The 14,673-nt window shown below is 47.6% G+C and overlaps 1 protein-coding gene across 2 annotated transcripts in view; it reads right to left on the bottom strand.

Moving 5' to 3' along the window:
* Positions 1–14,673, bottom strand: part of ASTN1 (astrotactin 1) — a 290,281-nt gene that overhangs the window by 137,422 nt on the left and 138,186 nt on the right. The window contains exons 6-8 of one of the 2 annotated variants that reach the window (XM_035010736.1): positions 10,191–10,340; positions 8,956–9,147; positions 1,207–1,291 (exon numbers count right to left, since the gene is read on the bottom strand). In XM_035010736.1, the coding sequence (XP_034866627.1) occupies positions 1,207–1,291; positions 8,956–9,147; positions 10,191–10,340 (427 nt within the window). The remainder of the gene's footprint in view (positions 1–1,206; positions 1,292–8,955; positions 9,148–10,190; positions 10,341–14,673) is intronic. The other variant, XM_035010737.1, reaches the window with a different exon arrangement.

The following is a 14,673-nucleotide window of genomic DNA, read 5'->3' as shown; positions in this document are numbered from 1 at the left end:
TAACGTCGATGGGAATCTATCATGCCTTGACTTTGTCATCAGCTGGCCAGTTCTCTGAGTTGAGTCCTTCTATCCTTCATCATAAATCACTCTCTTGGGCTCTTCAATCATTTTTATTGCTCTTCTCCAAACTCTCACCCATTTGTCTCCATATTTATTGCTTTGAGAGTCCAGAACTACACTCCCTATTCTAGGCTCAGTCTCATCAGGATCCTACAGAGGGGGCTGATCATCGACCTCGGGGATAGGAGTCCTCCATGGCAATGTATGAAATGATGGTGGTGCCTTTTTTCCACCTTGTCAGGCTGCAAACACATTTCCAACCTGCACAAAAGCAATCACTCTCAGATGGCTTGTGCCTTGATTTCTTTCTAGTTTCCCTGTTCCATTGACTGCTATTGTTAGTGTTTATTGATCCCTTTCTCTTCCCACCCTGCTCCACGAGTGAGCCAATGCAGAAAGCAGGCTCTCAACACCAAAAACAGAGTAGAAAGTTGCCTCTAAAAAGCGAAGGAAGACACACAGTGCTGATGGCAGCTCAGCAATGTGAATGATCTTCATGCCACTGAATCGTACACTTCAAAATGATTAAAATGGTCAATTTTACGGGACGGAGATTTTATCAATTTTTTAAATGTAAAAAATAAAAGAAAAAAACAAGACAAGGTTGGGAACTCTTCTCCCAGTCATGTGTGCTTGGGGGAAAGCAAAGGTCTGAGAGAGAAAGGGTGACTGGGGATCTGGCAGAAGTACCCTTACGTCACCCACACGTCATCCTGGCTGACAGTGATGGGGAAAACACGTTTCTCCTCATGTCCGTCTCTCAAAGCTCCTTCAGCTCTGGGAGAGCCACATGGGAGTCTGTGTGGCTTTGTGCATCTCCAACAAAATCATCAGCTAAGTTCTGCCTGTGGAATCCTGGTGGCTGGCAGTGGAATGAAAAAGAAGACAGGGACAGCTTGATTTTCAGATCCCAGCTGGAGGCTTTGGGGCTGCGAGTCAGAGGCATCATCTCTGAACTCGTAAATGGAGAAAAAGATGACACGGACGTCACTGGAATGGTATAAATATGGAAATGCACGGTGACATTTTTACCCATTCGCGATTCAGAATATAACTACCCTTTAGCTCCGTTCCCCTGCACGCTATGGCTCCAAAGAAGGGTGACATCAGGGAACTGGCTCACTTGCCATCCCCTGCACTTACCCCTGGTTTGTGCCCCATTCATTCCGAATGCAAAGGTGCTTGTGTACTGGATCCTTCATGTAACCTTCATAGCAGAGGCATTCCCCTTAGAACCAGGGTAGGAAGAAGAAACATGAAGCAATTGATTAACATGTCTGAGAAAATGAATATGAAATGATCAGATTAAACTCCAACTCTAATAGTGGTGTGGATGAAACGATAAATCCCATCATGTCACACATCCCCGTCTCTACTACCCACATGAATGAACACACCCTCAGTCTCTCCATTTTCTACTACATGCTGATTTTCACTAGTGGAAGAACCCAACATTTACAAAGAACCTACTCTATGTACTTTGTAAAAACAAAGACCAAGAACTCTTTGAGTAGAAGGACTTTTTCAACCTGATTTGCTCAGTGCCTAGTCTCTTGCCAGGCACATATTAGGTGATCAATGAGTATTTAAAGAGCACCTAAGTGACTTAGTGCATCAAATATTTCTAAGAAACTTGAAAAGTAGGTGTTATTAGCTGTGCTTTGCCAATAGGGGAAACTGAGGCTCAGAAAGATGAAGGGATCTGGAGACAGCTTAAGGGCAGTCAACATTTGAATCTATGACTCTCTGGCTCTGGAACTTTATTCCCACCATGCCGTGCTGTTAGCCCACGGAACAACTCCATGGTTAGAGGAGGCCACTTATACCTGTTACGGTTTTATAGGAACTCTGGGTCTTTGTTTTCAAATGAAAATGGCTAATGATTTTGGAGCTGTTAAACAGAAGAACCATCCACAATTCTCTATTTGTTTTGGATATTACTATGCTTCATTGCCACTAGTTACTCCATTAATATACCAAGGGGTTCACAACCCCTCTGGAATTGTATGCAAAACCGTGTATGTGTGTCTGTGCATCCTCCCACGGCAGGGTTCCATAAGTTTATTCTGATTTACGAGCAAACTCGAAATCGAAAGATGAAGAATCATTGCCTGACTTAGCACTGATCTTGAAAAAAATTGCTCCTGTTCCCTTATATTAATAATTCGTTATGTAATGTTATGTATCCCTAAACTGCTGAGACCAGTCCCACTTCAGCATGAGTGTTAACTCTTTCACTGGCTGGTTAATTCTAGGTGGTAAAAGAACAGGGTGTGACTTCCTATAATTGGTAAATAACAAAAGTGGCTTACCCTAAGGAGACAAGGGGCATACAGTTTCTTCATCCTTCTAGCAAGAGACACTTAAAAAAGGATACACATAGAATAATAGCTTTGAGTGCTATTTTCTCTTTTCAAAGACAAAAACCAATAAAAATGAAGCAAAGGGGCCCCACAGGTATGAGGGAAGGGGTTGGATAGGTTCTAAAGCAATGAGTTTTTTGTTAAGATCTAAGCTTAACCATTCCTTTCAAGATGGACCTGTAAGCTACTCCCCATCAGGGCCCCACTACCAGATAACACTCATTTTCTTCCCCCCATACGTGCTTAGCTCAAGGTGCTGAGGAGTGAAGTGAAAATTAGCAACTTCTTAGTTTGTGGGGGCTCTACTCAGAGTATGAGGTCAGTACTCTCTTTCCTGTATGGGACACTCAGGCTTCACATGAGTTAGATTCGCAAAAGGCTCAAATTCACGGGCTTCAGGGGTGATGAGCTATATCTAGGAATGGTCAGGGAGGTAGGGGTGGAACATAGGAAAACAAAGCTTGAAATTAGGAAGATGATAATAAAGCTTTCAGATGAAGGATGTTTCTCTGGGAAAAGGAAAGATAAAGAAGGCAAGTACCAGAGGGTCATAAAAGAAGAAAATCACCAAGGAGCCGGGCCTCCTATCTTACCAATCTCAAGGAAAGCAGGGGTTCAAGACTATAAGCTACACAAGGGCAGGAACAAGTTTCGTTTTTCTGCACAAGTAGCGATTTTGTACAGTGTGTAATGGAAAATTAATTAATTAACTTAAAATTTTTACCCTGCATTTATAGATAACACCACTACCACTATTCTCAAGATAGAGAGATCAAAGGCAATTAATGGGTCTAGGGCACAGATGTGCTTCTCCCTTCAGAAGATCATCTCCCGACTGTCCTTGTGTGACATTAAAAACCAGGAAGTAACCTCAAGAGGTTGTCGGACCCATCACTCCGAGTCTCAGAAGGGTCTTGACTCGAGGGCTCGCCCTAGAAATAAGGACTGACAAAAAAGGGAGTCCTCCCACGTTTGATATCTAGTTACCACAAAACATGTAAAAATAAATGCACCAACAACTCAGAGTTCAAGCAGAGCCCGATTTACCTAATGATGGCAATATGTACCACTTGTAGAGCGCATTTACCTTTCTCAAATTGCCTTCAAAGTCATTATCTCCTTATGATGTTTCATCACTCACGACTATGTGGGGACACCGCCGACAAGAGAGAAAGCTTTCCTCCGTATAATGTCATGTGCAGCCCGAAGTCAGAGCAACAGAGACATTTTCAAACATATCGGGCTCGAGTTTGAGGAGATCCAAAATCTGCGTCTCAAATGATCCTCATTTCCGGAACCCACCAAACGTCCCCCTTCTGCCTTCCTCCTCAAAACCAGTTTGGCCATCTACACTGAGAGGAGTTCAGACTTGATGAGGAAAGTTGCTATGGCAACCAAATGCTAAATCTTGACTTTAAGAGGGGTTTCGTGCAAGCACGAGCTCCGACTGTTAGCTGTGAATTTTAAAGACCCCACAAGGGTGTTGGATGCCCTCCTAAGCTAGAAGTGTTACAGTCTCTGCATCTGCTGTGACAGATGGCGGGGAACACATGACGTGCCGACTCGGCGGCGGTGTTCGCAGGAATCCAATGGAGGGACATGTCACGGCCACGGAGAAGTGCCCGGCTGGGAGGGAGTATACCCTGCAGGAGGCACGCACGGGTGACCGCCCTACAGGGAGGGCCAGGAAATGGAGACCCTGGATTTGTGCTTGGTACCCTGAGGTCGGATGCCATGAAGTGGTTTGTATGGCGCCTGTGCCTTCCCTCATTTCCCATTCTACAGGTCAAGGACTGAGGGGCAAAGTTCATTAAAGGATTAACACAAGACCTTGGAGCTAGGGCTCCTCAGACACTACTGGGCTGGGCGCCAAAAGCCCCGAGGCACCTATCCTTCAGGTCGCCATTGGCTTTTATTAAATGGAACTGGGTGATGTACTCCCTCTGAAAAGGGAAATCTCTGGAAGACATCTGGACTTGGGTAATGTCTAACTGCCTGGCCTCGCCCGCTGTGGAGACATCAGGCAAGAGGCAGGCCCAGAGTCAAATAGCTCCGCATGACTCTGGGTGGGCAGACAGAGGGGAATATGCCAAAGTACGTCCCAAAGGAAGGTGCTTTCACTGAGCCACAAAAGGGAGTCTGGAAAGAGTGGGCAATCCACGTGGCAGAAACAAAATGGGAGCTGTGCTACCATGCCAGATTGGGTTCAAGAGAGAGAGGGAGAGGCAGTGGTTCAGACCAAGGAAAGGAGAGGACTAGATTGAGTCTGGAAAACTGGTCCAATGCCCCTCGCCAAATTTTACATATTTCTCTGTGGTTAGAACTGGCCTCTAGAGAGATCTGGGGTAGAAGGAATGCCTGGGGATGGCAATCTTGGATGGCAATTAAAATTTGATTTAGCTTGGGAGCCTGTGCTCCTTGCAGACCCTTAAAAGCTACGTATCTTGAAAAGGGGAGTGAGGGTCTGTGGCCAGGGCTGGCGGGAGCTATGAAATCAAGTAGGTGTGTAAAGTGACTGCAGCTGCCCAACAGGCAGAACAAAGCCAGGGAATGGAGGGGTAAGAAATGCTGCTGAAACCAGTTAGTCTGTGTTTCCATCAAAAGCCAAGCAAGCGAGCAAACAGACAACTGTAAGAAAAACCCTTAGAAGGTACAGGAAAAGTCAACTTCTGGCTGCCTCCAGCTAGGGCACTAAGCCATCCAACCTCAGCGGTGGCCTGCCTGGGCCGGAGACACACCTAGGGTCACAAACCTGGGAGGATCTGGGGAAGAATGTCAGTGTGCAGTTGGCCAAGAGCCTCCAGGCACTGGGCTCACAGTTCTAGGGAACTGACATCCCTCCCAAACAGTGTGTTGCTAGAATGTAGAACGGAGGCTGGAAGGGAAAACAGATCAGCAAGCTTCCTCCAGTTTCAGTGCTTCTGTAGACTCCTGACACACTTTTGGAAGGTCTATGTGGCCTCTATAAATGGGGCTGGGGAGCTACAAAGAGGAGCATAATGACGCTTGTCCTTTCTCTGCCTTTTTCCTCCTCCTGTTTCTACAGGTGCCGTGACAATGATCACAAAGTTAGTGGTTGAAACAACACTAATTTATTATCTTACAGTTCTGTAGGTCAGAAGTCTGACATAAGTCTCACGGGGCTGAACACAAAGGGGTCCGGAGGGCTATGTTCCTTTTCGGAGCCTTGAGAGGAGGATCTGTTTCCTTGCCTTTTCCAGCTTCTGGAGGCTGCCCCCATTTCCTTACATCGTGCCCCCTTCCTCCAGCTTCAAAGCTGGCAGTGGCTGGTGGAGTCCTTCTAGTATCTCGTGTGGTAGGGTCTGGCCTCCTCTTCTGCCTCCCTCTTCCACTTTTAAGTACCCTTGTGATTGCACTGGGCCTGCCTAGTTGATCCAAGATACTCTTCTCATTTTATTTTATTTTAAAGATTTATTTATTTGAGAGAGAGCAAGAGTGCGCTAGAGTGAGCAGGGGGTGGGGCAGAGGGAGAGAATCTCAAGCAGACTCTCCACTGAGCAGGGAGCCCAACTCAGGGCTCAATCTCACAACCCTGAGATCATGACCTGAGCCAAAACCAAGAGTCGGACGCTTCACCAACTGAGCCACCCAGGCGCCCCTACTCTCCTCATTTTAAAGCCAGTTGTTTGGCAACCTTAATTCATCTTTGCCATTTAACATAACTCATTCACAGGTCCTGGGGATGAGGAGGAGCCCATCTTCAGGGTCCCAATATTCTGCCTACTACAGCTGCTATTCGGGACCACTGTGCAGGTGATGAGTAAACATATGCTTAACTCTGGAACCCTCTGGAAGGTTGCCTGAGGAGAGCTCCAGGCCCCAGAGGATGCTCCTTTGCAGTCACTGAGTGTGTGTGTTTGTGTGTTTGTGCAGTGCGTGTGTGAAGAAGTACACACGTGCACTTGCACAGTCCCACATCTCCATATGGGCAGACCCCTCAGCATGGCTGGGAAAGCACATGTCCCAACACTATGACATTTCCAAGTGAGTTAGCTGGAGGGTTGCAAAAATAACGTCGGCTTGACTTGCAGCCAATTCCCACACTCATCTCTTTGGAGGAGAAAGGCTCTAGGATGGAGTGTGGGAGGCGATAAAGTTTCTTACTGATGAGCGTGTGGGTTGACCACATCATCCCATGTGCAGGAAGAAGCAGGGCGGGAAGGGGGACAGCTTCCTTTTCCAGCTTTAATGAAAATAAAAGTCTCCGCAGCAGCATTTCTCAGCTGCCCCCCCAAATGAAGATGTTGCACCTTAGTTCTCTGGTGTGGGATCTGGGTTCCTCTCTGCAGTCTCCCTCCTGGCCTTCCGGTTGGATATTCATTAATTGTCACAGATACTGGGAAACCACTAGCAGAGGAGGGCTTCCCACAGTCATTTTCAGCAAGGATTAGAACTGAGACACCTGGGAAGACTGAAGAAGCAGGTGATGGGAACTTCACCGTGGACAAGGAGTCGCCCCAGCTCCTGGCTTGGGTAGCATGCTCAGTAGTGATGGCTGCTTACATAGTCTTCCATGACAAATACGTTGGATCTGACATGTCTGGGGAAATCAAGCAGCCCTTAAAAATCCCACCTCTGCTCTGACTTCATGATGGATGGAACACGGACTATGTCTTGGGAAACCGTGGGGCTTTGGGTGAGTTATGTATATTCTTGGGGGAATTCACACAGTGATCTCAAGCAGCTCATTTCTCTCTAAGACCCCTCCATGCTCGAAACACCAATCGCTTCCCCCCCACATGTAATTACATGTGCTTCCTGTTCTTTAAAACCCTCAGGAGAACCTTCCAAGGTCCTCTGGAGATGAGGCTTTTCTCAGAGGTGAGTTGAAGCCCTGAGCTTGTCCCAGGATCTCCCACTCCAAGTCAGCTGGAGGGGACCACAGACCAGCTCTGCTGAACAGAAAGGCCCCGCCTTGGAGATGAGCCTTTTTCCCTTTCTCCCGAGCACACTGATTTTTGGGCCTGGTGCACAGCCCATCTGTTTGATTTGGTGTTTGCCTGACAGCGTGGGAAGAGCAGTAAGTAAGCACAGTCTTAGACATCAGATGTTTAAAATTCTATACTTTCTCTTCCATATGGGGGCCTGGAATCCCTACGATGGGCCCAGGTGAAAACAACTCTTAGAACAACACCTAAGAAGGTGAACTTTGGATGTTGCTGCCGCCTGTTACCCTCCCAAAGACATACAGCAATGCACTGTAACAGAAGCAGGGCTCTATCTCTTGGACTCCATCTCTACTAATAGCCCTCCACCCCAGCACCCGAGAGAAATGCATCTGTAGGGGTGAGTGTGTGCACTGTGTATGTGCGTATGTATGTGTGTATATGTGTGCATGTGTGTGCATATGTATGTATGTGTATATGGGTACGTTTGTGCATGTACATGTATATACGTGTGTGTGTGTGTGTGTGTGGTGGAGAAGAAGGAGCTGTACATGAGATACAGAGAGTTGGAGGAATTGGTCCCCAACTCCCAACATTTCCCTTGGGGGTCTTAGCTATCATTACATGCCTTCCTTTGTTCTAGGGCCTCACACTTCTCTGGGAAGGATCTATTTGTGGTACTGAATCTACTGGAACCAGGTCTTTATGAAGACTGTTGTAGATGAATACCTTCTACAAGGAAAGTGCACAGCAACTTGGAAGGAGGGGCCCACACTCCTCAGGATCGCGGAGCTCATGAAGCTCTGGGCATGCCGTGTCCACATGTGGACCCTCTCGGGGAAGCCCCAACCCCATCCAATAACATGACAGCCTGAGAGATGTCTCTCCCCTGGGCCCCAGTAATCTCTCTCCTAGGATTTATCTAAAGAAAATAACTTCAGATGTGCCCTGCATTTATGTGGAAAGATACTCATTTTTGGCAGTATTTGTAAAAATTAAAAATTTGAAGCATCTTAAATGTCAAATAATAGGGAACTATTTAAATGAGCTATGATATAGACATACAATGGAATACCAAATAGCCATTAAAATTATGTTATGGAGAATTATTTAATGGTTCTGGAAAAATTTCATGGTAGAATGTGAAGTGACAAAATCAAGAAAACGCTAGTGGACTTAGTGTGCTTGTAAGTCTCTAAAACTCATGCACAGATAAAAGATCGGAAGGGAGGACATTACAATTTTAAAATGATTTCTTCAGGAGATAGAATTATAGATGATTATCATTTTTGTCTATAAGCTTTTCTAAATTTTCAAATTTTCTACAATAAACATGCATAAAAAGTCTAGCCCCAGCAGCTGACATCCACTGATGGGATGGTAAATGGATGGTGCAGGTCATCCTAAACTGGCCTGTCTGGGGTACAGAGTTGGAGCTACAGATAGGATATTTCCAAGGTTTCTGCCAGAAGACAACACATTTTAAGCCAACATGTTTAGGGTCCCAACCATACACTGGCAGCTTGCACAGCCTAGGCCCCTGAAGGCAATGGAAACATCAGGAGACTATGTCTGGATTTCCAAGAGGGGTGATTGCAAGAGGCATGAACTCTGACAGTTACCCGCTGCCCGGTGCTCCTGCCTACCAGTTTCGGGGTCACATTGGTGTTCACAGGGGTCTAGGAGCCGCCGGGCACAGAGGTCCATGGCCCAGGGCCCACTGGAGTTCTGCTGAGAGAAGAGCACCACTTGAGCTGGGTTCAGCCAGTCACTGGCATCCAGCTGGCTCCCCTCCAGCAGGATGAAGCGGCTCCCTGCAGGAGAGAGAGAGGAGGCATGCCTGTGGGTGCACACAACAATACACACGCACACACACACACGCACACGTGCATGCATCAGTCAAGACAGAGTAAAGGATGCTCCACAGATTAGCCCAATCCGAGGTCATTACTCCTACCAGCCCTGGCCTGTCATGAGCCCCTGAGCAAGGGATCAGCAGATGGAGCCTCGGCCACCACTTGGACCTCCTGCTGCCCTTGCTCCATCATCCCCTGCTGCTTTGCTCGATCCCATCTCTATCAGGGTGGACCTAGGGAATACTGGGACAGAGCAGCTCTGTGATGGCCACGGCATGGCTCCATCAGACCCAGCCATAGGCACTGGCATTCACCCAAGGAGCAGGGACCTGCTGCCTGGTCTCCACTTGCCATGAAATAGCAGGCCCTCTAATAGTGCGGACAGTCCCCACCTGTTTTCAGCCTTCTAGCAGCAGAGAAAAGAGACATTAACAAGTCAGTTAGGTACTCTGGGCATCACGAATTCAGGGCCTCCTGAACCCATACTACTCCCTCATTATATTGGGGTCCCCCAGAACAAAAGGAAATTATTGCTTCAAAGTTCTAGGCTTTTAGCAAGTTACTGCAATTGGGAATTTCTCACCCAGGCATACCAAACTGAAGCATGGCTGATTCTTAATCATCTCCACAGCTCCACTTAGCTTCTCCCTTCCCCAAAGCCAGAGAATCTCTCGGTGTCTATCTACCTGTATCTAGCATGCTCTGTACTTCTCTACAAAGATAGGGACTTATTTTAAAGCAAACAGAAATGAGAAATTGGAGTGGGCATAGAGAAGAGGAGGTAATCTGTTCAATTTTATGTTTTTTTTTTTTTTTTTTTAACCTGCTTTCTGATTTCATCTGTGGACAATCCAAATTTGTCCTAAGCCTTACTTATCTGGGTTTATTTTTCCCTCACTTACAGTAATAAGTAACAGTGAGCCCTGGCTTCTCTATCTTCCTGGCCCAACATGAAAACTTCCCCTTTGGGGAGGAAGCCGCATCCTCGCAAGCGAGCTTACCATCGGCGATCAGGTGCTCGGGGACGTGCAGGGTGATTTTGACAACGAGGGGGCAGCTGACATGGGAGGCGCACACGAGGCCGATCACACAGCTGGTGATGCTGATCAGCGTCAAGGTGGTCTTATTCACAGGACTTCGGGGAGAGCCCACTGGAAGCAAGATACAAGCAAGACACGTTGCGGTAAGAGGCTTGGCAGTGGGAGGCTAATCTGGCTCTGCTGCCCAAACAAGCAAACAGGGGAGGCGCTGGGCAAACCTAGCCCAGGCGGGGAATGTTCTGGCTCATGACCCCAGTGAGCTTCATCCTCATGGAACACCATGTCGGTCGCTAGAGTCAGAGGGACTTAGCCTACTGGTGGCCCTTGGGGTCAACAACAGTCAGTTGTGTGCAAGTTCACTGCACTCTTCCTGGGACAGGCTCACAAAGAAATCATAAAGGAGGGCATTCTCCCCTGCTGCTCGCCTGGCTGAGCTCCAGCTTCTTGCCCAAGAGGATGCTTCCACCATGTGCTAGAACTCTCTGCGCTTCTCCCTGCTTCTTGCACAGAGGGTGCTCTCACAAACCAGCTCCTTCCTCCCATGGCTCAAACTACTTCTCCAACTGCCGCCTGAGGAACTTTCCAAGCTCTGTGGGTGGGATTCCTACAGGTGACTCTTTGTCTATAGGACCGGGAAGGAGGAAAGTCTGCTCTGTATGTGTAGGGGATATTGTCATGCCTGAAGGGCCCCCCCAGTCCTGCAGTCAGAGATTATAAATGGCAGCTTAGTGAGCAAATAAGGATGCTGAGGAGACAGTTACAGGCAGGTGCGGACAGGAATAGGAAGGAAGGTTTTCTTGGTGTGTCTTTGTTTCTGGTTTTTGTGCAGAGGATAAAATGGTAGTAACAAGAGGGACATTTCACGTGGAGGCAGAACAGATGTGGGGAAGTAAGAAAGCAAGGCAAGTGGCCAACAAAATGTGTCCTTTGTCATTTTCTTACGGTCTGGTCTGTGTTGGCATTTATGACTGATAGAAATAAAAGGCAACTATTATGTCAGACATTGGGTGAAGTGCTTTGCATACATTATTTTATTTTTATTATTTGCTTCCTTAGAATAAATCTAGGAGTCTGGACAGTAACTACCTACTTCACAGGTAAGGAAAATAAGTCTCAAAGAGATCAAACTCAGAGTGACAGTTAAAATTTATGAAGCGTAATTATGTGTCAGGCGCCAGTGCGCAGGCTTTACGTGGCTCATATCACTTAACGATGACCATGGTCTGATGAGGCAGCTCCCACAAGGGACAATCAGAGAGGCGACAGGGCACATCCAGGGTCAAGCCGCTTCTAAGGAGCCGGGATCGAGGCAGGGGTCCAGCTGAGGCGGCAGCCCAGACAGGGCACTACTCAATCTTTGGGCCCAGGGGAGTCTTTGGAATGGCTGTTCTCGGGACTGCAGGGAAGATTTGGGTCCATGGCGGCACCCACCCATTATGGCGGCAGGTGCCCTGAGTGGTGTGCTGGCAGGAGCTGGGATGAGAGACCGCAGGGTGGCAGGCAGCCTCTGGATCCTCTGTCCCCTGCTACCTAGAGATATTCTTTTCACCTTAGGATCCTTTCACCAAGGGGTCTATTTTCCCACACTTACAAATCTCTATCCCCAGCCCAAACCGGACCTGAGCAGCAACAGATCTGCCACCATCCAGCACATCCCCCAGGCACTCGAATGCGAAACTGGACTCTCCCTCTTCCTTCGATTTCCACCACCCGGAGAATGGCGCCCTGAGCTACTTGGTTTCTCCAGTCGGAAAACTCCACCTTGTCTGACCCTGCCCTCCGTTACATAAGCCATGCCCTCCCCCCTTCCGATGCCATTAAATCTGGTTCCATCTTGTGTCCAAAGTTTCTCTTGCCTTCATTCTCTCCATCCCGACCCGTGCCCGGCATCGCACACCTGGATTGCAGCAAGAGCCATGTGCCCAGTCTCCCTGCCTCAACGTCCCCCACCGTCGCCTACCCTCCGCAGGGGCTCACAGGCACCCTTTATGAAGCAGAGCGGACCAGGGCGACGCCTCTGGTCTGAAAAGCCTCCAGTGGCACCAACCGAAGCGTTAGGTCCGAGTCCTGCGGTCAAGGCGCGTGCTGTCTCCTGATCATCCAGCCTATTTCCTAAGCAAACTGCAAACCTGCACCGTACGCTTCATTCTAGTAAACTCTTTCCCACTCTCTGACTAGACCATTATCGTTTATGTCTCTGTGACTTTGCACATATCATTTCCTCCTCCACAGAATGCTATTTTGTCACCTTGTCAGCCCGGTATACACCTACTCTTCAAGCCTCAGCTCCAACAGCATCTCCTTGTAAACACTTCCCTGAAACATTTAAGAGCAGATTCTCACTCATCCCTTGCTGTTCCTCTAGCCCTGGGTGCACCCTGCTGTTAAAGCTTTTATCACACGGTGTTGTCACTGTTTACGGGTACTTGCTCCTGCTCTCACGTGATTGCAATAACTTGCTACTCATCTTCCTGCCTCCCTGGTCCTTCTGTATCATCCACCCATCATACAACACCTCTACCTGGCTTCAAAAGGTCCAGCGGTTCCCTGTGACCTACAGAACAAAGTGCAAACTCATGATGCAGGTGTAGTCCTCGGGGAGCTGGCCTGTCACCCAGGCCCGTCCCTACCACCCCGTGGCCTATGTTCTTACACCTGCTATACAGAACTACTTTCACTTGCTTAAAATTACCATGTTCTTTTGTGCCGTCCAGGCTTTCTATATGCTATTTTCTTTACTGGGATGTCCTTACCCTAGATTTTCCTTTTTCAAGAAATTCTACACATTGTATATAACCCAGGTCTAATTATTTTCTCCTTCTTTGTCTCCTATTGCTGCCAGGTAGAATGACCTGTTCTGTCCTCTGAGTACTCATTTTACTTTATTTATAATATTAAATTAAGCCTTATCACTGTGCCATGTTTTCATGATTCTACCTCCCATCACAAAGCCTGACCTATGGCAGGTGAGTTATAAAATTTCTTGCCGGCCTGATTGATGTATTCAGTTCAGTTCAACAAACACTTACAAGCATCTATTATAGGCAAAATCCTTCACTGGTCACTTTGGAAAAATAAATTAGACATGCCCATCCCTAAGAAGCTTACAGTCTAGTTAATAGCAATAAACAGTTGATGTACTAGGAGAGCTTGGTATTTTAAAGGAACAGTTTTATGGCACAAAGAAACTCATTCTAATTCATTACTATGGATTTTCTTAAACAGGATTTTATTACAGCAGAACACACCCTGCTCAGAGTTGGACGGGCCGAGGTTGACTATCAGCTGTATATGAATATATAAAGAGGATCAAGGGATCCACATTCTCACCTCAAGGATACTGGGGCATCAGACGTTAGGCTGCCCAGAGCCCCATTGATCTCTTGAGAAAAATGCTGGGAAGGAATTTTGTCCCAATAATAGCAAAGCTTAGAGAAACTGGACCTGGGGAATTAAAAGGGCTGCTTCCAATCTCTGGCAGAATGCCCTCAGTGAGGAAGGAACTCAAGTAGAGGTAGGAGAGAGCAAAATGTAAATGTCTTTTGGGGGGCATTGACTGATTATTGGTTGGGGAAAAATGCCATTGGGTATAACACAGGGGGAGGCCACTCAAACATCCCCCACTGTATCTCAACAGGTCCTTGTCTGAAATTCCTTAGGATGAGTGCTGCACAAGCCTGAGGCTGCACTGCAGAGAGGTCTGGGAGCATCGACAATGGGGACTGCATAGTGCTCTACCAGTCACCCAAAAAGCACATTTTAATATAATTTAATGCTTTCAGGATCCCTGTGTGTGAGGTATTGTTAACACACTTCCTATATGAGGAAACAGGCTCAGAGAAGCTGTTGTTCTCCTCCAATATCACACAGCAAGTAAACGGTGAAGCCTACTGAACCCAGACCTCCCTCAGTGACAAGAGTGCCACCAGCAAGGTCATGGGCAGGGGCACCTCATCTGCCACCGCCACACCTGAACATCAGGGGCAGTGGCCCGGGGAGCATCTGCGTGGAAGGACAGCTCTAGCAGTACTGAGGAGAGTGCATGAACTCACTGGAACCCTGCCGGGAGAACGGAGGGTACTTGGAGGCTTGGGGTCCCATGATGCTGCCGGGGAGGGGATGGGAGGTCAAATACCATTACACAAGGATCATTCCTCAGCGACCCTGCCCCCCTGCCGCTGCCTCGTCCAATCCCAAGGCCAGCGTGGCTGTGCAAGCAAGAGTACATATACCGTCCACATTTTCACATACAACACACTTCATCAACTTTATTTCCTGTGTCTAAACAGCAAAATATGACTCCTGAGGCTTCCAGAAGGAATTGAGAGTCTTCTGACCAAGAAATAGCCTTTCAAACAACTTGAACACTTGTTTGAGAGCGCCATTATCTGGGAGAGATGATTCTCAGAAATTTTCCACTCTAGGCTCTTCTTTCTTCCTTAGG

The sequence above is a fragment of the Mirounga leonina genome, unplaced genomic scaffold, assembly GCF_011800145.1.
Source record: "Mirounga leonina isolate KUSES-001 unplaced genomic scaffold, KU_Mleo_1.0 Mir_154, whole genome shotgun sequence".
In the NCBI taxonomy this organism is placed as follows: domain Eukaryota; kingdom Metazoa; phylum Chordata; class Mammalia; order Carnivora; family Phocidae; genus Mirounga; species Mirounga leonina.
This window is presented reverse-complemented; position numbering and strand designations above follow the sequence as displayed.